Source organism: Penicillium antarcticum, assembly GCF_028974205.1.
Source record: "Penicillium antarcticum strain IBT 31339 chromosome Unknown utg000001l_segment0_segment0, whole genome shotgun sequence".
Taxonomy (NCBI): domain Eukaryota; kingdom Fungi; phylum Ascomycota; class Eurotiomycetes; order Eurotiales; family Aspergillaceae; genus Penicillium; species Penicillium antarcticum.
In genome coordinates this window covers 2,039,910-2,061,830 of record NW_026695299.1, presented here as the reverse complement: position 1 = coordinate 2,061,830, position 21,921 = coordinate 2,039,910, and the positions used below count along the sequence as shown (strand labels likewise).

At 50.1% G+C, this 21,921-nt stretch overlaps 5 protein-coding genes across 5 annotated transcripts; 1 reads left to right on the top strand and 4 right to left on the bottom strand.

Annotated features, from left to right (window-relative positions):
• Nucleotides 1-49: 49 nt before the first annotated feature.
• phoC (uncharacterized protein) lies at nucleotides 50-4,086 on the bottom strand (the record flags this gene model as incomplete). Its single annotated transcript, XM_058458850.1, has 7 exons — nucleotides 50-265; nucleotides 339-508; nucleotides 566-3,011; nucleotides 3,073-3,123; nucleotides 3,177-3,299; nucleotides 3,358-3,579; nucleotides 4,030-4,086. Coding segments are annotated over 7 exons (3,285 nt in total), but the record flags the coding sequence as incomplete, so codon positions are not given.
• Nucleotides 4,087-4,701: 615 nt separating this feature from the next.
• N7508_000764 (uncharacterized protein) lies at nucleotides 4,702-5,931 on the bottom strand (the record flags this gene model as incomplete). Its single annotated transcript, XM_058458849.1, has 1 exon — nucleotides 4,702-5,931. One exon carries the CDS (start codon nucleotides 5,929-5,931, stop codon nucleotides 4,702-4,704), a length of 1,230 nt encoding a protein of 409 aa, XP_058325071.1.
• A 1,050-nt stretch (nucleotides 5,932-6,981) lies between these two features.
• On the bottom strand, nucleotides 6,982-9,069 carry N7508_000763 (uncharacterized protein; the record flags this gene model as incomplete). The annotated part of the gene is made up of 1 exon (XM_058458848.1): nucleotides 6,982-9,069. One exon carries the CDS (start codon nucleotides 9,067-9,069, stop codon nucleotides 6,982-6,984), a length of 2,088 nt encoding a protein of 695 aa, XP_058325070.1.
• Nucleotides 9,070-12,567: 3,498 nt separating this feature from the next.
• N7508_000762 (uncharacterized protein) lies at nucleotides 12,568-15,702 on the bottom strand (the record flags this gene model as incomplete). Its single annotated transcript, XM_058458847.1, has 2 exons — nucleotides 12,568-15,603; nucleotides 15,685-15,702. The coding sequence occupies 2 exons, from the start codon at nucleotides 15,700-15,702 to the stop codon at nucleotides 12,568-12,570; spliced, it is 3,054 nt and encodes a 1,017-aa protein (XP_058325069.1).
• A 3,360-nt stretch (nucleotides 15,703-19,062) lies between these two features.
• N7508_000761 (putative AAA family ATPase GCN20) lies at nucleotides 19,063-21,768 on the top strand (the record flags this gene model as incomplete). Its single annotated transcript, XM_058458846.1, has 8 exons — nucleotides 19,063-19,218; nucleotides 19,272-19,997; nucleotides 20,049-20,129; nucleotides 20,183-20,486; nucleotides 20,536-20,709; nucleotides 20,757-20,843; nucleotides 20,893-21,361; nucleotides 21,417-21,768. The coding sequence occupies 8 exons, from the start codon at nucleotides 19,063-19,065 to the stop codon at nucleotides 21,766-21,768; spliced, it is 2,349 nt and encodes a 782-aa protein (XP_058325068.1).
• Nucleotides 21,769-21,921: the final 153 nt, after the last annotated feature.

The following is a 21,921-nucleotide window of genomic DNA, read 5'->3' as shown; positions in this document are numbered from 1 at the left end:
AAATCATATTGCGACGTATGTAAAGGTGCTCGCGGAAGAAAAAGGTGGTTCACATGTCAATCATATCGTTGAATCTGAGGATGCCGTTGGCTCTCATCACACCGTTGACACCGTCGGGCATGCGGTATGCCCATTCCGCGACGCCCATAGAACTGGCGTTGGGCAGCTCTTCTTCACGTTGGTCTTGACCGGTCTCATCGGAGGTATCGGCTACGAGCACAAGGCCGAGCTCTTTGATAGTTTCAACAAGGGCAGGAACAACATTCTGCAGTATGGTTAGTAGAGAACTCAACAAGCAAAGGGGACCAGAAGGGCCTCAAAGACGAAGAAGGACTTACCAAGAGACTGGATCTGCAGATCAGACCCATGAAGTTGTTACTCTGGGCAATACGTGCAGACTCCTTGATCGACATCGAAGCACGACCACTGCTATCAACATGGGGTTGCGAGTCAACGTTGCGAGTAAGGTCACGAATCTGCCCCAGGTCGTTGCAGAGAAGAACGGGATCTGATTGAGATGAGCAAATGTTCGATATTCAAAATCGTCACCCAAAGACAAACTTACAGTTCGGCTGCTTCCAATTGAGTGCAGTACAGATATTCGGGTTATAGGAAGTAAACACGACGGAACGCATAAAGTCCGGGTTCTTGTCTCTAGCCACACGAGCGTGGTCAAAGACATCAGTCAAAATAGCATCGGCGAAGCTATTAACATCCGCCAACGAAGTCATGTCGAGCATCTTTTCTTCTGCGGGTGATGGGTATAGAAGAGAGACGTTTACATTCAAGTCGATGGGGAGCTGACACAAGACATCACGCAGTGACAAGAACGACGCGGCGAGGAGTCGATGAGTTTTCGCCATATCGATGACAGCTTCTGTTTCCAAGAAGTGAAGGATCTGGCTCTGGTTGACACCGCGTTCAGCCCCAATGGCTTGGAACTGGGAATACGTTAGATGAGAAACTGGGATCTCCACACCATGGTGGTTGATCATGAATTGAGGATAGAGAACTGCGACACGGTCTCGAGTCAACTGCGCAAAGAGCTGCACGTAGTCTCCCGACAAACTGGAACCGGTGACCAGTCCATTGTGGTCCGAATCAATTGCCCCGGTAGCCTTCCAGTATGTAGCAAAGTGGGTAATCTCCAAGGGGTCACCGTGGTACGGCTTGATGACCTGGAAGTTGAAGCGCAGCTGACCAATTGCGCGGAGTCGGGGGTCAAACAGCGGCAAGCAACCGGTGCCAGTGCTAGATGATTCGGCCCGGAAGATATCTGGCAGAGCAACACTCTTGGCGATCACCTTGGATCCGAAAGTAGGGAAGATCTCAAAGTCAACGGCAAAGGTATCCAAGTTGTCCACATGGAATGATATCGTGCGCGAGTCATCCTGGATAGGGAGCATAATTGTGCGAGGGATAAGATCAGATAACTTAGACGAGATAGTCATCCGAGCGGCGGGATGGCGTCCTGCCTGATCAAAGACAATCGACCCGACATTCGCCTGATCAAATGTAAGCTGGACAAACACCTTTTTGTCAAGGAAGTTGTGTCCATAGCGACGAAGAGGGATGATGGGTGGAGGTAGCTCAAGATCAGGGATGCCGTCAACCATCTCCATTTCCGATGCGCCTGGGTCCATGGACATTGGCTCACCCATTGGGCCAGGCTCTGCCATTCTCACGCCATTGAGAATGTCGAGCGGGCGCTGCGAGGGTCTCCGCCCAGTGGGTTGAGCCCAGAGAAGAAGCATACACTCCAGATGCCCTTCCCAGGCAGCGTAGTACATGGCTGAAAGACCCTTTTCATCTGCAACCTGTGAATCGACCCCCGATTCAAGGAGTGTGCGTAGACAGGGAACACAGCCTTCGCTGGCTGCGTGGAACAACGGAGTCCACTGATAAAGCTTGTCCTTTTGGTCGAGATCAGCACTGTGCTGCTTGAGCAGTAACAAGAGTTGCGGAGATTGCGAAGCACGTGCAACCATGTGCTGCGGATAGAGACCTTCAGCGTCCGGAAGCAACTTTGCATTCCGCTCCAGCAGCATTTTCACAATAGGAAGGGAGCCATGTTGACAAGCCAGGTTCAAGGGAATATGATCTGTGTCTGAGTTTGGGTTGATTCTGGCATTACTGCACAAGACCTGCTCAGCGCATGCCAATTGGCCCTTGACGATGCTGTGGATCAGAGGGGTGAAGTTGTCATGGTCCATGATATCCACGGTCTGGGGACCAGCCGCTAGCAGATCTCGGACCATATCAACACGGCCATGCAAACAAGCATAGTGGAGAGGAATACGGCCATAGACATCGGACAAGGAGAAATCAACGGATGCCTTGAGACCAGCCTTGAAAACAAAGTCTCGGCCTGAAATGGCGGCTTCGTGGAGGCAGTTCCGCTCATTGATATCGTCCTCGGCGTGGATATCAACCAAGTTGCTTTCTAATAAAAGAGCAAGAACCTCGTCTGAGAATCCATTGATGGCGGTCAAGAAAGTGCGAGTAGCACGTTCATGTGCATCTGGCAAAGACTGTAATCTGGCCAACCATTCACGCAGAGTCTGCATATTGCCTGTTGAGGCCGACTGCAGCATCTGAATGTCCAACTCATCCTCCTCGGATCCAAGGGGCGCGGTCCGGTCCACAGGACGCGAGGCATCATATTGGATGTTCTCGCCCTCAGCCCAGGCCTCCAACTCCAATCGAGCGGTGGTGGCCCGGTCCGCAAGGTCTCGGAGGATATCGCGGTTGAAACACGGTTGCACTTCCACCGCTCGGTGTAGATACAGCTCTTTCATGCGAGACTTGGATGTCTTGTCCCATTTCTTCAATATCTTGGACATGGCAGTCTCGTTGATCTCAACGAACTGCTGCAGCTTGTTAAGGTCACCATCGAATTGCTGAAACCCCTCAAATAGAGAAACGAAATTTGATGGCGCTTTGGAATTGGAGGAGGTTCGGGACTGGATCACCCGCTTCTTGTCGACTAGTGTCCGTAGACGCAGCGAGAACTGAGACTCGTTAGCCCAGATACCATTATCCATACCAAAAAAAAAAAAAAAAAAAGCGTACCTCTGATTCTTTCTGAAGGTAAAATGTATTGACTTTCTCAATCTCTCGCTCCTACATCTCGAGGTCAGCACATTGACTCATCTGCAAGATATGCCCAAACTTACCAAGCGGAAGAAGAAGACCTCCTTGTTTGCGCGCAGAGCAAACTGAGGATCATCATCCCTGGCGATCTCCTCGGCGGTTCTTTGCGCAGGGATAGTAGGGGTAGCGCTGAGCTGCTTGATAAGCTGGAGCGGGATCAATTAGCCATGCGCGCAATTCCGAGCAGGATGAACCAAGACCAACTTTCTTCAGCGCCTTGTAGTTAACGAAGCTGGCGGCATATTCGGGAAGATCTAGCTGCCTGCGCTGAATCTGTTTGCCGAACTTCCTACCCGCCGAAACCAATATCAGTAGTCGCTCAACCGGGACTCGGGATCGACCGTGTTGGCACGGTATTGTAGACTTACATGACTGCACGATCTCGGAGAGAGCTTCAGCTCTCCCGAGCTTTGGAGATTGGGGTTGCTGTACTCAGGTACTCAGCAAGACGAAGCCGCGAGCTGGTGGGATGTGGACTTTGCTGTACAAGGTCGAGCGCGGTGGTGTGTCAATGGGAGGAGAGGGAGGTGGGAGGACAGGAGGGACACGTCCGAGACCGAGTCAAGAGAACCAGCGCCTCGTGTCGAACTAGGAGAGGGCCGGAGTTTGGTGGGGAGGACAAAGAGTGGGACAAGAGAGGGAGACTAGAGGCGGAGTAGCACCGAGGGCAGATAAGATGTGTGACGTTGCTCCGAGGCGATGAGGCAGTGAAGCAGGGAAGAGCGAAGGAATGCGTGAGTATGTAGAATAGAGAAAAAGATGGCGGGGCAGAGAAGCCAGGTACCAGGTACCTATAGAGCCATATACTTCTGCGCTGAAGGGAAAAAGATGGAGGTTAAGCCGAGGGTGGGGAGCTCGAATGCAGTTGCCAATCACCGCGAACGGTGGACGCACGTTTCCTGCTGACTGGCACTTCCGAACATCACCCGTTACCCCTACAGTACGGAGGATATATGGTTACGTTACTCTTACTTATTCTAGGGCTTTCTATTCCACAGCCACATATGCATATATTCTACCAAGTCGAATACAAGTACGTCTGTATACTAAAGTCGAAGAATCGAGGTAATCTCATTTCTAACAAATACAAGCCTGAGAAAGCTGGGTAATTCCACTCTAGACACGCGAGGTATCATTGCAAATCTCGAGTATGTCCAGTGCATGGAAAACTCCACGCTCAGCAGGAAATGTACAAATGCGGCTCCATACAATACCCAAACAAAAAAGACGAACATAAGACGAAGGTGGCAATAAAAGAGTAAAAAGGCAAGCGATGCAGCTGGGACCAGATGCGCGGGATATATCAAACAGATGACCGAACGAGAATCAAAACCAACACGGGCCGATTATGGTAGAAATAGGAGGGGAAAAGGGTTAAGGGGGAAATAGAGACATGACGAAGTGAAGGTCCATCGCGCCGGGAATTGGAACATGAGAGACCCGAAATGAATGAATGTAGTCGGCGGTGGTGAAGACAAGGAGTGTCGTATTGTGCAAGAAGAAAAGAGAAAGCCGAGCTTTTGGTTGAGATTAAAGAGGAAATCTGGCTTAGAAGTTCTGGGCGATACCGGCATTCCCTTGTCGGGGGTAGACACCGGGGTTTTCGATGCGTGTGTTGCGACGTGCCTGGACGTCGCGGATAACGGGCTGATAGGACTCGTCGCCGTAGGCACCGTGGGTGTTGATGTCGCCGTAGTACGGGTTCTCACCGTAGTAGCCACCCGACGGGTGTGCGGCAGACATGTGGCTTTCCTCCGAAGCCTCGGAGCGGTTGGCAGCTGAATAGGCAGAGGATGCGTTGGAAGGGCCACGGTGAATGTCGCCAGTGCGGTTGTTGGCGGCTGCGGGCGCGGCACCAAGGACACCAATGGGCTCAACCTCGCCAGAGTCCGGTCGAACTCCATCCGAGTATTGCACAGTGCCTTCGCTGGGAGTCGCGACATGGTGGTAGCCGGGGCTGCTTCCTTCCGACATGGCGAGACCGCCCATACCGCTGGAGAGGTTGGTGGATGCCTTGCGTCCAGCAGAAGTAGTTCCCCATCCACGGTATCCAGAGGAAGTGTCGTCCTTCGGTGCCACCACGCCTGCCATTCCGGGGAGAGTTGGGTCGTTGTTGGGGTTGAAGCCGTACTCCTCCACCTCTTTGCGGCGCTCTTCCTCGTTCGCCTTGTTCGCCTTGCGCTTGCGCCAGAAGAAGATGGCTGCCAAGACGATCAAGGCCACGGAAACCACTGGCACAACGACAGCAACAGCAATTGTTCCGCTGGGAGAAAGACCGCCGGAGCTGGCTGCTGCAGTAGAGGTTGCGAGAGCGGCAGAGTCGGTCGCGCTGGAAGATGTGATGGAGGCACTAGTGTTCTCACTCGGGGCGGCGGTAGACGTAACGTAAACAACGGTCGTTCCGGCTGAGCCACTGCTAGTTGAGGGAAGTACGGTAGTCGAAGGGGCCTCGGTAGTGGTCGGCTCGATTGTGGAAGAGGTTGATGATGTGGATGTTGTAGACGTAGACGAAGAGGTTGTAGTAGGCACGGTCGAAGATGTGCTAATGGTGCTACTCGAACTCGAAGTGCTGCTGGTACTGCTGCTGCTGCTAGTAGTCGGTTCGCTGGAGGTTGTGGGCTGCGCAGAGGAGGTGGTTTCGGCCGCAGAACTGGCCGTGGTTGCAGCCGCAGAACTGGTCGGCGTGTTGGCCGCAGTTGCCGCATTTGTTGCCGCAGGTTCAGCAGTAGGAGCCGCACTGGTATTGGCAGCAGCAGCAGTAGCTGCGCCTGAAGACATCTTGATTTAGATTGCCGGTTAGACGATGCAATGATCCGACGCGGTGAGATTGGTGGTCGGGATCAATGCGACCCTGAACCAGGACACCGTTCGGCGAGTTTTGAGATCCGATTCGAAACTAGGATGAATGAGATCGAGGATAGGATGCTGAGTGGATTCAGAGTCAAAAAGTGAAACCGGATTGGATAACGAAAGACTATAATGCACGCGTTTAAAGAAGGACTGGGTTATGGTCGGGGGCTCAGGGGGGAGTATCGGGTGATATCCCAATCGAAGTTTGAAAGACGAAAAAGGCAAAATCAAGAAAGAAAAGAAAGAGGCGAAGAAGAGAAGAAAGACTCACAATCTCATGTAGCCATGGGAGAGAGGGAGATGTGTGTGGAAGAGGAGGAAGAAGTGGGAAGTGGAGATTCCGTACGATTGCAGCGTATGCACATTCTTAGCGGTAAGAATAGATCTTCATTTGGTTTCTGACTTTGTTACAGTTGCAGTAGCAGTGGCATCCGCATGCAGTGTTAGAGAGAATAGTCAACAAACACCTGCTTATGGTAATCCCTTGCAACTGTTCCCCTGTGATTATAGGGCTCAGATTATACTGAGATTTCACTGCTTACACAGACTCAGACTCAGGCCTTCTCAGGCCTACCGCGGGTCAGCAAGGGAGAGACTGGGCCCGGGGACATTGCCCCATCCGTTTCTGCCAGTCAGAAACATGAATTTGGTTGATGATGCAGATTGTCTTGGTCCACTCTTCGCTTCAACGGTCTATTAAAAGGTTGGAAGTGCTAAACTCCTATCCAGTTTTCAGTACAATACCGTACTCGTAGTCTAGACACTTTTTTAAGTTAAGATAATATTTAGATCGAATATGTACAGCCCATCGGGCAAACGAAGTGAAATTCGATCTATTTACGCCGGTAGATCTCCAGTGGAAAAAAAAAAAAAAAAAAATAAGATCCCAGAGGCAAACCCCAAAAAACAAAAAGCATATCATCACATGCTCTTATATAACCAAAAACAGAGTCATGACAAAACGACTGAACCCGTCTATTATTTGTTGTTGTTCAAATCCCAGTGCGGTCGCAAGCTGGTCATCAAATCATCCTTGGTGCCCACCGTGTCTGCGGGCAATCGACTGATGCGGTAGTTGCCATTGCGGATGTTGTTCATGTGGGTATTTGAAACACCAGTGCGGTTACTGCGGATACTACCAGCGTCACTGCCGGCTCCCTCGTTCTTGAAACGTGGCGGGGGTACGAAGTCCAAGTTCGTATACGTTCCCGACTTTCGCAGAGCGTGTGGGCTGGGCATGACGGCAAGCTCATCGAACGCAGACGCCAGCGGGGTGTGTGCGCGCACAGCGGGACTGTAAGGTCGCATACCACCAGTGGGCGTCTCCGGGCGACCCGCACGCTGGTCGCGGAAGCCGTTTGCGGGTGCAAAGTCGACGGCGGACATGAGAGATTCGTCCCTCAGCATGTGAGGAGTGGGAAGCATCTGAAGCGGTGCCGGGGGAGGCATCGGCTTCCGGGGGGCTCTGGGCCCAGGCATACGACCGGAGGCAGAGGAGAAAGCCCGGGGTCCGGATGCAGATGAGAAGGCACGAGGACCAGGGGCAAAGCCATTGAAGCCAGCAGAGTTCGTGGCCTGATGACGAGCGGCACCCTGGAAGCGTGGAGGAGCACGAGGCGGCGGTGTCATAGCACGACGGGTCACTGGCTCGGCGAAGGGAGCTGGCGCAGCATCAAAGTAGTCGCCAGTGACTGGGTCATAGACGAAACCACCATCCTCATAGAACTCAGGACCGAAGTCTTCGTAATATGTAGTCTCGCGGCCAGTTTTGCTCTCATCGAAGTATTCCTTGTAGAAGGAGCGAATCCGATTGGCACGCTGCTCAGGGTTGTCGGCAGGGTCCTCTGGGGGCAGCGGGCGCAAACCGAGAGTCATCCGGCGGGTGTCGCGGTGCTCATCATATGGCTTGTCTAGGGATTGAGGCTCCTCTGGAAGTTCAGGGTGCGTTTCATGGCTTGGGACATCATGTCTGTCCGTGGCATGGACGTTGACAGGAGGAATCATGAGCTCCGACTTGCGATCGTCACCGTAGTCACTACTGGTAACATCGCTGGCTGGCAGGGAAATACGAGGAAGATGCGGTGCATGGACAGACTCGTGTTGTGAGTGTGAAGGCTCAGGTAGCGGGAAGTTCAGGCGTTCTTCAGGCGCACTGGCATGGTTGATCTCGGTCTCAAATCCGAAATGGAGACTTGGGGTGGGATCAAGGTGAGGCAGAGGCTCCGGGGATGCGAAGCTTCGGTCAGTTGTGGCACTGCCAGGGGCCATGCTGTGTTCCTGTGCAACAGGGGCCGGAGGAGTAACACCGGGAACCGGCCCAAGGAAATCCTTGCGCTGATTCACCGGGCTGCCTCTGTGAGACTCGGTGGGAGAGCTATAAATTGGCGGAGATGAGCGAGACATCCGCTGTGCATTCTTGAGAAGACCCGAGTCGGGCTCATCAGCAGCTCCATATCGAGTTGGCGAACCGCCAAAGCTGGAAGCATCATCCCGGTGTCCCCTGGGGAAGGACCGGACAGAGCCACCATCACCAACGAATGCGGCGGGTCGGTACTTATCATCGTCTATGGAACGAGAAATGGAGTGCAGAGAGTCCCTGGAGCTCTTCATGCCCGGGGGAATCAGATAAGGACCAACGTCGAGAGACAGACCCTTAGTATGGGTGGGTTCTGACATCGGGGGCATGGCTCCAGGGCCTCGCCTTTGTGTAGCTGGTCCAACTGTATCCATTCCAAAATCGAGTGATTTATGCTTATCATTTGCATCTTCCCGTAGAAGTTTCTTGACATGTCTTCGGTGAAGCACAATCAAAACGACAATGGCACACAAGATAGGAAGACCAGCACCGAGCACGACGGGCAAGACCGTCGTGGTCAGGTTACTGGTGGGCTTTTCTCCGTTTGTCGTGCCAGATGCTGAGGTCTCTGGAGCTCGAGCCACGAGAGACGAGATTGTGGCTAAAGGTGTGGTACTAGGGACCAAAAATGGCAGGCGATGTGAAGGGACGACATCCCGGCGAACCGGGACATGCCTCATCACCAAGCCGGCATGGTGAGCGAGAGACATAGTCAAGGCCGGTCTAGAGGGCGTGATCAACACGGTAATGGCGGAAGCCGATCAGATGGTGCTCGTCATTGAAGTTCGACACGATATAAAAAGGAATGGAAAGGCAAAGTAGCCAAACTAAAGACAAGTAAAGAGTGAACGGGGACGAAGTCCTCAAAAGAGCGGCGGCCAGCAGCCAAAGAGAGTGGAAATGAGAGTTGGGAAGAAGAAAAGAGGAGAAAGCGAGATGAGTTCTAGAATATGGGGCCCTAAGCACACAGTCATATTACCGTTCTCCGCATCCCCCTGAGAGCTGTACAGTGATACCTGATTTCTTTATTTAGGACGACTCTCCATACACATTGTTTACAGCCTCCCTATTTTTCTTTTGTTTATTGTCTGATCTTTCCTTTCTACTCTGCAGCAAGCAAGGTGAATTGTGAGACTCCAGTACGAAGTAGATAGGGGCCTAGCGGAGTGCACCAATGAGAGAGTGGCTGCCCCTGAAGCCGTCGAAATTACTTGTATACACTAATGTATCTTCACGGTAAGGGCCCAAGGGGCGTTTTTTTGCTCCACCAAGCCTTCTGTATGATTCTGCTTGGCTATGCTTATAGTCTTGTACTTGTAGCTGTACTCCGTAGTAGATGTTTCGTATTCGGATACAGTCATGGTCCTTATAGGGAGTATAGGTAATTGTCATCTCCTTTAATTCGAGACGCCGGCGTGGCCCCGTCATTTCCAACGTCCAATGAGACGCAGATAACGGATGAGTTAAATGTTCAGTACTGTACCTGTCGCATCTCCACGTGAGACATTTCCCTCCAAGTCTTTTTCGATGTTCCGTTGGGGTTTTTGTAGAAGTATAAAGCTAAGCTCTCCATCATTCTGTTCGCAAGAATTCACGACCTCCCTAAAGAAATTTTGCCTGATAAGTCATTAGATAAGAGCATTTTTAATAGCGTCCATGATTGAGTGGCTATAGTGCCCGAGCTAGTAAGGAGCTAATAAATTGGAAGGCCTAGATTCTATCCCGTATCTACGGGGCACAGTCGTGAGCTTCATTGTGTACCAAAGTTCGTCAGCATCTGAGAGAGTACCGGGGTAAACTACATAAATCATGTTTTAGTTCAAATAAATTAAACATATGTGAGCGTGTATAACTTATATATTGACCATGGTCAATAGCCTGAATGGTGTTACTCCTGTCGAGGAGAAACATACAATCGTTGTGAATGTGCGTCATTATAATGATAAGATGCAATCTTGGAGCATACAGATATATATCACTCGAAGATGCTGCTCAACACTGACATTCACAATCTGAACTTGTTAAGATTGGAATGGCGAAAGCAATCCCACGCCGCTATAGATTCCTTGAACCAAACGTATCGAACCATTGGACAGTGGTAGTATCTCGGGAATGGTTATGATGACATGTAAATATGCATATTCCGAGACCATCCTGTCTCCAGATTCGCCCCTTTTAATATATTGACATGTGAAAGCGACCGTTCGATATGCATGCTTTTCCTCTGCTAGATTTTCTACTACATTCACTTCTCATAGAAGGTGATGAGGGCCATACCTACTGCAGATTGTCATGGACCCATCGCGTGATCTGGAGAAAGGAGAACCAGCTATCACCGCACAAGAAGCCGAGCATAAATAACAGCGTCTATCACCCCTCCTCGACCTCATCAATTGGATCACCGAATTCATCCTTTCACGATGTAATTGACTGGATAGTGTCCAAACAGCACAAACCCAGCGCGATGTTGGCCTAGAACGAAACCTAACAGCTCTCAGTCGAATCGCAACCCAGCGCAGACAATATCATGCAACAGTAGGCGCTGGACTCAAGCATCGGGTGTCAGTCAAACAACTCCCTGAATTCGGAGCTGGCAAGTCATAACCTCTGTATCTCCTGGGAAGGGAAGACTATGTAGTCGGATTGGCAGGCCCTGACGATCCCTTGCATCCTCGAAATTGGCCGACAAGAAATAAGTATGTAACTAGTGTTGATATCAAATACAAAAGATAGATATCATTACAATTTATCAAGGGTTCTCACTGTTGTGATGCTCGTATATATATAACATTCAACGCTACATTCACCAACAGCACATACTCCACCGGAATCTCCATGATATCACCAGAGTTCAATGTTTCCACCGAAGTCGGCACACAAGGACTGGATTTATATGTGCTTGGATTCGCGACAGGTCCAGTCATCTAGGCACCACTATCCAAACTTCGAGGCCGACGTCTACCAGTTTTGATTGCGATGTTCGGCTTCGTATTGTTCCAATTTGCCGTTGCAACCACAAAAGACCTTCAAACCATCATGCTATGTCGATTCTTTGAAGGATTTTTCGGAGTACGTCCAATTGCAATTGTGGCTGCCATCTCTCTGGACGAGACCTTTCCACCTGTTGACCTAATTCAAAAAGCGAATGAGCTTCGCCGACACACGAAGAATTGGGGCATTCACGCCAAGTAAGAAGAATTAAAATCGATCTAGGCGAGCTTCTTCAGAAGAATTACGGTCGGCTGTGTGGCAGCAGCTCTGATTCAGATTCCTACATTGTTATATCTCTGTGACGCCCGAATTCGAGCTAAGAGCACGATTGCTACGGACTGTGTGATGACAACGAAGGCTCATGCCAATGAAGAGATGGTATAAGCCTTAGAATTGATATAGCTGCGAGTTAACGGTGGCAGAATTATAATAGAGTACGCTTCTTGTGGTAACTTATATGGGCAGCGCTAATGTACATGACTTCTATAATGAGATAAACAAGGACATAAGACTGCCGAGAGTCTGCTTTCTTCTATATCTTCACAACCAAAGCGTGGTTCATAATATCTGTCCTTCTTCACTGTGCGTTGAGACAATCTGGTTACAACATTTTGCGAAAGATTTGATTATTAAACTTTTTTTGTCATTGTTGCGTTAGATTATTGCAAATGCATAGAAATACTTCTGTCCCCAGTTTAATCATCACAGGGTTGGGGTCAGTGTTTTTCATCTTGTATGGGCCTTCGTGTGAAAACATATCAGTGCAGGTCCGCCTAAAACAAGGAATGCTCCGTGATTAATACAGCGCAATTAGAAGATATGAGCTGCGCAAATATGAAACATGGCTGAAAGGAATGAGAAGACTGAACAAAAAAAAAAGATAACGTTGGGAGCCCCCGGATTGAGACAGACTCAAATGTGTGGGCTACACACTAGGTAATTGAAACATCAAGGAAAAGATGGTTGGCAATGTACAATGGGGTGAGAGTTGTACACGAGAAAGAAAAAGTAAGACCATGGCGCTTTTGATCACATCGCGTGAAAGAGATGGGGGTTTGCGAGAGTATGCAAAGGGGCGAGATCAACGGTGAATCACCGAGATATTAAAAGAATAAAGGAGATTGCTCATGCAAATGATCTTCGGGTCGTTTCATCTGATGCTGGGGAATCGTGGAGAGATATGGTGACAGGAGAGAAAAAAGAAATCAGAGAAATTGTTAAAAGTCGGCGAGAGCAGCTTCAAAGCTGGCAAGGTCGTCATGGGAGGGTTTGTCGAAGATGCGTCGAAATGGGGGATCTTGGGGGAAGACGTCTTGCGGGCTGGTTGCGACCCCTTCTGCTTTGCGAATGACTTCCTTCAGCGCGCGCGTCACAACACCAGCTCGAACCACCAGATCTTTCAACGAAGATGTGTCGAATGGAAGTTTCTGAGCACGCGGTGTGATGTCTAGCGGTTTATCACCAGTCTGCAGGATTTCAAGCACGGATTGCGATTTGGGCGAGTCTTTCGCAAGCTGAGTGAGGGGCGAGGGAGTTTCACGTTGACGTTGCGGCACATCGCTCCATGATACTTCGCTGTTACGCTTGGAAGATGCATGAAGACCCTCATCCTCTGATTCATCGAAGCTGAAAGTGAGGGATGATGGAGATCCTGGAGGCGAGCGATGCTCTTCTTCGTCATCAATAGTAGCAAGGTTGACAATCCCCTCAGCCTCTTTCCACAATTCACAAGAAGGTCCGCTAACGAGATCCAAGACACTTGCCTGGTGTCGGAGACGTTTCAATTCCTCAACGAGTAGCGTTAGTTCCTGAACCTGCCCGAACTGACCACGAAGACTGGCTTGTCGTTCCAGGATGGCTTTCGGAACAGTCATACTTTGACGAATAGTTTCTGGTTCAGATACCTGAGTGTTTTCGGCAGTGGGCGTATCCTCGCATTCGTCGAAATCGAAATCACTGTCCCAGTCTTCACTGACGCCTTTACTCCCCAAGCCCCAGGTCCCAAACTTTCCAGATGTTTGGCGCGAGTCACTTGTGGGAATGTCACTCACAACTGGGACACTCTGACTGCGAAGATGTACAGTGGAAGGTGCTTTCCGGCAAACAGCACGACTGCTTCTGTCAAGAACACCTTCCTGCTTCCCATGCATGGTTCTGGGACGCGTTTCAGTGTCGGAGGCTTCACGATCAGGACGTGATTGTTCAGACCAGTCGAAAATATTTGTCTTCTTGTTTACAACGGAGTTGGACGCGTCTACCTTTATCCTTGAGCCCTTCGCTGAAGTCAGGCCAGACTCGGACTGTTCGGCGAACTTGGACAACGCAAGCGACAAAGGCGACTGGAATCCACTGTCGGATTCGCCAGGCAACGCCCCAATCATGCTCAGGGCGTCATCATCCGGTCCATCGGTCAAAACTGACGAGTTATCAACCATTGGGACCTGATCCAAAGGAGGCGACGCCAGGAATGGATCAGTGAAAAGTTGAGGATCCCGCTCCAAAGACCTGGCGGCGAAAGAGCCCCGCGGCAGAAGAGTCTCCAAGGTCGTGACTTCTTCATTGGCTAAACTCGTGCCTGCTTTGTCAAACATCGTCTCAATCCGAAGACCCTTCAGTCCACTACCGGTGGTTTCGCGTGTGCGGACTGAGTCCCAATAATCACTCATAATATCGGTTTCATAATCATCACATGATGTAAATACCCTGGTATCATCGGAGCCAATTATGGTGGAAGATGGATCCGACCCTGAGATTGAGAAACCCTTGGGACGACGGCGGAGAGAGTAAGGCTGGCCGTTGGGACGCGATGCCCGCTGCCAGGCTGAAAGTGCGACTGCATCCGATGTTACTGGATCCAAGCCGGACCGAGATCCCAAGCCAATGTTATAGTCTTGAGAGACTGACCGCGGCACAACTTGAGAACGTCTCTCCAAAGCCGAAAGGGCACCCCCAGGTTGCGACACAGGATGTGGGCGACGGAAGACATTCGGATCGGTGATATTACGCCGTTGCTCGAGGTCCGGAGTTGAGATGGCGATGATCCTCTCCGACTTGGATAACTCTGACCGAGGTATAGAGAAAGTGCGTCCTTTCACACGCTTCAAAGAACCACCCCTAGGTCGTCCTAGAATCGGAACACCAGAACCAGTGACGGTGTTTGCAATGACAGTCTGCTTTTGCTCAGCGTCATTAACAGAGTACGAATGCCTATGACTCGGTCTCTCCACCTGCTCGAGAACTGGGTCCGGAGCAGGCCCTGGGGCAGCTGCCTGGAATGGGTTGCGGAATTCGACCGGGGTGCCAGGAAATGGCTGATCTTCTCCGGGCATGGTAGTGGTGGTGGTGGCGACATCAGAGGCGAGAATTAACACGGGAAGAGCACTTTGATCAGACCCAATCTGGCGAACACTTTGAACTTTCGGGGCCGTCGATGTTGAGAACCTGCGTGAGAGTCTCTCGGCCAACTTACCAGCCCTAGGAAGGAAAAATGACGTCCATTCTGTCTTTTTATCAAGCTCATAGTCCTCAATTCCGGGTGATTCAACAGGAAGATTCTTGGGGAAATAATCGTCGAAATCTGTGGCCAAAGGAAGGCGCATCGACTCTGATCTCTGGTGACTCGTCGCTGGCCTGCGCAGCACAGACGGCGAAGGTCCGGAGATGGTCTGTGATCCAAGAGGATGTGTGTTCGTGTGCTGCGATGCGGGGCGCTTGATCAGCTTATTCGGGGGCCGTCGCTGACTCGGTGGACGAGGAAAAATAGGACTCGCGGACCCATTGAAAGAAGGAGTGACTGGACTACTCGCGGTCGGGCTCTCAGTCTGGAACGAGACCATTGACAAGCGCCGCAGCCAGCTTGTGGATGGTCGTCGGGCGTGGTCAGGCTGCGAGTCTGTTGACTCATTTTCCGGAATCTGCAGCGGAGGCGCCGTGAATGTTTGACCCCGACGACGACGTCTTACAGCGCTGAAGGACAAAGATGCCCCCCGAAGACCTGGTTGGTATTGGTTCCCATACGCGCTATCTGCCAGTCTTTGTTCCTTTTCGGCCTGCCACTCGGCTGCCACACTTGTCCGCGGGGGCAAAGCTGTCTTTGGCCGAGCATCAATGGATGTCTTTGCGTTATATTGGGGGAGGAGAGGTTGGTCCTGGGAGAGAGTCTTGCGCCGGAACAGACTCGGCTTCTGGCTTCGTTCTGCGCGCCCGAGCGCTAGACCGGTGGGTGCGATACCGACAGTGCTAAGCGCACATAACTGAAGGTCATTGTCAGCCAACACAACGCGCAAGGACCGAAGTGGCGAGCAACAATGCCCGATTGATCAACTCTGGCTTACCGTTGATACGTGATCCATCCTCAGAGGGCGCGGAAGAGAGTGACAAGCACCCCGACACTCAGCTCCAGGTCGAACAACTTTGCGAATGACATTCCAGTAGAATGCGCATATGAGGGGAAGCTAACGAACGAGAGATAGGGAGGGGTGTGTAAATGCGGTCGGCTGGGAATCCCTTGAGGCCGCGATGAGCGGAAAAACGAAAAACAAAAACGACCATCAACTCAAAAAAACGAAAAGACGTTAAGCTCACCTCCTTCAAAGGAGAGAGAAAGAAGAAAGGAGCGATGCGATGGGGGTAAGAACCATGGGAAGCGGAAAACAACAACAAAACTCGGGGATTATCAGCTCCCGCCCTGGACTCACGCTAGGAGAGATCAATAACTTCCCCCTCCTTGGGCCCTTGAGTAAAATATCCTGGTTTAATTTGAATCTTATACTTGATTCTTTTGAAACATATGTGCACATTGCAGAGCGCAGTTCCCCAGATTCGACTTCAACTCGTCTACGTCTACACGCCTATGGCTACACCTGTAGCACGGCTACATGTACGCCAATGTGCATGGAAATACCCCGGCGAGAGCACAGCAAAACAGCACTAGCCCACCTGGGCCAGCATGCGGGTGTTATTGCAGCAAAGATTAGGATGCTGGCCTGTCATCCCTTGCGGCTCACATTGCATTGGCGTCATAGTCCAGACTTTTACAAGGAAACGGAGAAGTCCGTGAAGGGCCGCGAGTGGCTCAGCCAGCAGGGAAATGGAGAGCCCAAAAAGCCATGCGATCCAGAATTCCCCACACATCTGGTTTCGGCTGGCTAGGATCGCTTCTTCGGCCCCCTAGCCTGACTAGCTTAGATCGCAAGTGCCCCAGGGCCGATCGGTGTCCACTGGTTTCCTGCCATGAACTGTTGTCCGAGGCAGAACCATGGCTCACACGATGTTCAAAGGATGTTCAGGAGCTCTACTTCATGTGGGAGGTCCTCCTCAAATTGCCCGGATGTTCAGGGCCATTGAACAAAGTGTTCTCGATCCACTTTGCAACTTCACTGGCTTCTGGAAGTTACAGTTGATGAGTCCAAAAGAAGCGAGATGAGCAAGCTGCAAGGTCTCTCAGCAAGCTTATATGACTTAAACGTTGTCCATGGTGATGCAGAGTGCTTTTATGTTTACGACCCCCTTCCCCCCGACTGCGATCTTCGATCCAGAATCGACCTGTTCGCTTCGCAAATTGAGCCTGAAATAGTTCGGAGCATCAGCTCCAGGTTTGATTGTTTTGCTACCGTCATGTCACTCCACTTTGCAAATGAAAAAGGAAAACTCGTGGGTCGCCCACCGGCCAGAATCGGTTCTTACTGCCGAATCTGTGCCGCTTCTCGTTGCGGGTACGTCGCACTTAACTGTCATGGCGTGTCAATTGAGAGCTGAAAGTGGGGGAAACCCTCGTGTTTCATCTTTCAATAAGCTGTTTATTTTTTCTGTCTTTTCCGAGCTCAATTCCAGCCGATCAGGCCGACACTCCGTAGCCCTGAGCCACCCTGAGCCAAACCTTGTGGCTCGCTTGAGAGATCGACATATCCTATCATTCGGGAAGGTCAATTTGGCGCTACAGGGATTGGTCCCCTCGGCTTAGCTTCGGCCACGTCGAACCTCTTTCAAGTGGTATCAAATGCCAAATTACCTGTGGACCTATTGATTTGAATGCCCACATCTATTCTTGCTCATGGTTCCACCCCAAGCGGCTCGAAAACAAATCTGCCAATACCCGTTCTGCTGGTCTCGACTGTGTCATGCTACATGCAGGTCAGCACATTCCCTGCACAGTTCAATGATCTTTGAATGCTCTGGGCGAATGGTTGGCTTTTCACATCTTGGCGGGCTATTCCCAAAACAGACACCAAAACAAAGATCGTCCCTTGGGCATTGGGGCTCAACTCTCGGCTTTGGGATGCAGGAAACTCGTGCTTTCATGGCTGCAAGACTTTTGTGATGTATATCATGCATATCTGGCGGTCAAAGCGGTTAAATATCACCCTGACAGGTTCACGTGCTGTTTCACTAGCTTTGCACTCTCGATCTCGGTTCATTTAATTTCGCAAATCGCATGCAATCGCTCCGATATGAAACTATGTGTACTTATGAAACGCCGTGCATGCTGCAAGAGGTGTCTAATTTAGGTAAGAGTTTCACTAGGGTCCAGTCGATGAGTATACTAGAGTGGCAGGCCACATCTTTTTGTTTTGCGACCGCCCGTATCGATATTCTATCTGCGGCCGCAGCTGGATTTTCTTTGGATAAGACTGGAAAGTGGACAATTCTGCATGCTCCAATTCAAAATTTGACTGCCTGTCCACCGCCTTGTTTTGTTGTCTTGGTCTCCGTTGATAGGATGTCACTGTGACTCAGTCATGGAAAGTTGAAAACTCCGAAAAGCTCAACTGTGATTCAGCTCATTTTGATTATAATATTGACAAGTCCTTATCGATCCATTGGCACATGTTGAAGACGCCGACACTCAGAAGCCATTGTCCTCAGAAAGAGCAGTCCTCTGGGCCTGAAATTTGATACATGTTCATCTTGCAAGATAAACCCGGTTCATTATTCACCACCCAGATGGACCCAAACAGGGTATTAAGAATATACATTACACACACCGGAACTGATAAATCCAGATGCATCATATTGCGCCTCTAACGATAATCACTAACCACAACTTAGATCTTGATACATAGGAATATAGAAAAGGTATTCACTCTTCATATAAATCGCTGATTAAGTTCTAACCTTGTGTAGGAAGTTGACTAATTGGCCAAACACTGTTCTAGGTGCCTTTATCCAACTTGGGACATGCCAATTTTGTATCAGTACATCTGTCATGCTCTCAGAAGTGCCTTTGAGACCGTAGTAGCTCGTTTGACTAGCTAAATGTATTATCCTACTATCTGCATACTTTCTTGCTTCCCATATGACCTTCTCATGTCACAAATTACCAATAATGCTCATGAGCGTATGAGGCATTAAATCTCATGTAATGCAGACAAATCACCCTCCAGAATGTGAACAAAAAACAAAAAAAAACAAACAAGGTCTTTAACTTTACATTGAAACCACAGCCCTATATTGATATAATTGGATCCTAAGTGTGTACACGGTGCTATGAAGTGATATCCAATTTCTAACCGAAAACCATGGGAAGAGTACTATTTCATATATTATTTGAGTTTAAGTTTACTCTCTTTCTTTTCGCCTCTTTTCATTATGTTTCCAAGGGCCACAATGATTGTCTAGATCATATCTCTCTAGAGGTACGGGTGTGAAAAGAGTTGTAGATCTGACATCACATGACCTTATCGATAACACACATCCAAAAAGCCCACTCCATCATGGGCACCTCAGTGCAAGAAATCCACGCTCGACTTCTACTAGAGGTTCCAGGTTATCGCCGGAGGAAACCACGTTCGCCTGAACCTGAAACTATGGAGACTCAAATCCAGGCACAAATCCCTGGTATCGACCATGTCGTCTCCGAATACGCTGTGGTATGTATTTGCATGCGCGAGGGGCAATGTGAATGAAGCTGACCGTTTAATAGGGCTATTTGACCCATGCCGCAAACCTTTATGTCGAAGATACCAGCGGCCAATCCCCCCTGTCAGAAGCTGCCGAAGCCGTTACCGAGCTTCTGGTCTCCGCTTCTGGAGATTTCTCCCCGCAAAACTACGACACGATCGGCAACTTGGTCGCAAAGTTCATTACAGGCCTCAGTGCCGCTGATGGCGTCGATGCCGAGAAGAGACAAATGCCATTCAGGGCTAAGAAGCTGGACCAGGCCATAAATGTCGGCGCACAGCGGAATATGTCCTCGACCCTGGGCTTGACTGGAAACACTGTCGACCTGGAATCCGCCAATGCTCGAAAGGTCGAGTCCAAGGTGGACAAGAAGAAGCTCGAGAAGGCCGAGCGCAAGATTCGTGCCAAGCAGGACAAGAAGCAGATGAAGAACGTTACCTACGAGTCCTCGCGCTTGCTCAACCAGCCGGATGAGACTATGTCATACGAAGAGTTCTTCATGGCTGTCAATCCTCTTCAACTGGGCTCTGACTCCCAGGCCAAGAGTAAGGACATTAAGTTGGACAACATCGATATCTCCATCAGTGGCCTGCGTATCCTGACGGATGCTGCCTTCACACTCGCCTACGGTCGTCGTTATGGTCTTGTTGGCCAGAACGGTATCGGTAAATCTACACTTCTGCGTGCTTTGAGTCGCAGAGAAATCGCCATTCCCACACACGTTTCAATTCTTCACGTCGAGCAAGAGGTATATCTGATCCAACCTACTTTCGTTTGCTGTTACTGACTGTTCATATAGATTACTGGTGATGATACACCAGCTTTGCAGGCAGTCCTGGATGCTGATGTGTGGCGGAAGCACCTTCTCGGAGAGCAGGCTGTTAGTCAATCCCCAATGCATAATTATCATACCTTTACTAACCAACATCACAGAAAATCTCCAAACAATTGGCCGATCTTGAAGAAGAGAGATCCTCGATGGCAGATACCTCCCAGGATGCTGCTCGACTTGACGAGCAACGTGAAGGCCTGGATATTACTTTGAGTGATATTTATAGCAAACTTTCTGAAATGGAATCTGACAAGGCCGAGTCTCGTGCGGCTAGTATCTTGGCTGGTCTTGGTTTCTCCCAAGAACGCCAGCAGTACCCCACCAAGACCTTCTCCGGAGGTTGGAGAATGCGTCTGTCCCTGGCCCGAGCATTGTTCTGCGAGCCCGATTTGCTCTTGCTGGACGGTATGTTTTACTGCCTTTATCTAACTACTAGCCTGCTGACTGTTTATAGAACCGTCAAACATGTTGGACGTTCCGTCTATTACTTTCCTTTCGAATTACCTCCAGGGATACCCCAGCACAGTTCTTGTGGTTTCTCACGACCGTGCATTCTTGAACGAAGTCGCTACGGATATTATTCACCAACACTCCGAGAGATTGGACTACTACAGGGGTGCTAACTTTGGTGAGTTAGACAACATCGAGGTACATGAAACCTTTTAACATTTATAGAAACCTTCTACGCAACCAAAGAGGAGCGTCGCAAGACTGCTAAGCGCGAATACGAGAAGCAAATGGCCGAGAGAGCACACTTGCAAGGTTTGTTACATCTCCTGCTGTCAATCGAGCTGTAATAACAATTTCCCAGCGTTCATTGACAAGTTCCGTTACAATGCCGCGAAATCTTCCGAAGCCCAGTCAAGAATCAAGAAGCTTGAGCGTATGCCAGTTCTTGAAGCTCCTGAGAGCGAATACACCGTCCACTTCGCATTCCCCGAGGTCGAGAAGCTCTCACCCCCTATCGTCCAGATGTCTGAAGTTTGCTTCGGTTACACCAAGGACAAGCCTCTACTCAAGAATGTCGATTTGGATGTCCAGCTTGACTCGCGCATTGGAATTGTCGGACCCAACGGTGCTGGTAAGACTACGGTACTGAAGCTACTCACCAACCAGCTTGAAGCAACAGCCGGTCTCATCTCTACCAACTCGAGACTGCGCATTGGATTCTTTGCTCAGCACCACGTCGATGCTCTGGACATGACAACCAGCGCAGTCGGCTTCATGACTAAGACTTATCCCGGAAAGACTGACGAAGAGTACCGGAGACACCTAGGCGCGTAAGTCAACCCCTGACCCTTTGCAGATACCTCAGACACTAATCTGTTCTCATAGCTTCGGTATCACTGGTACAACTGGTCTCCAGCGCATGGGACTCCTGTCAGGAGGTCAGAAATCTCGTGTGGCCTTTGCATGCTTGTCATTGACCAACCCTCATATCCTTGTTCTTGACGAACCTTCTAACCACTTGGATATTGAGGGTATGGACGCTCTGTCAGATGCGCTCCGCAAGTTCGAGGGAGGTGTTGTGATGGTTTCCCACGATGTGACTATGTTGCAGAACGTTTGCACCAGCCTCTGGGTTTGCGATGGCGGTACTGTGCACAAGTTTGACGGCACCGTCAATGCTTACAAGAAGCGGATCACCGAGCAGGCAGATGCTGCTGGTGTTGTGGCCAAGCACTAAGTCAGAAAAAGATACATGCACAGTGTAGTATCAACCAAAAATGATTTCCCTCTTCAGTGAGCTGTGTCAATACATGTACAGACATGAAATATTTTCTCAAAGACTCTAATACTTCAGAGCTAATGTATACACATTTATTGTCGGACCCTTCTT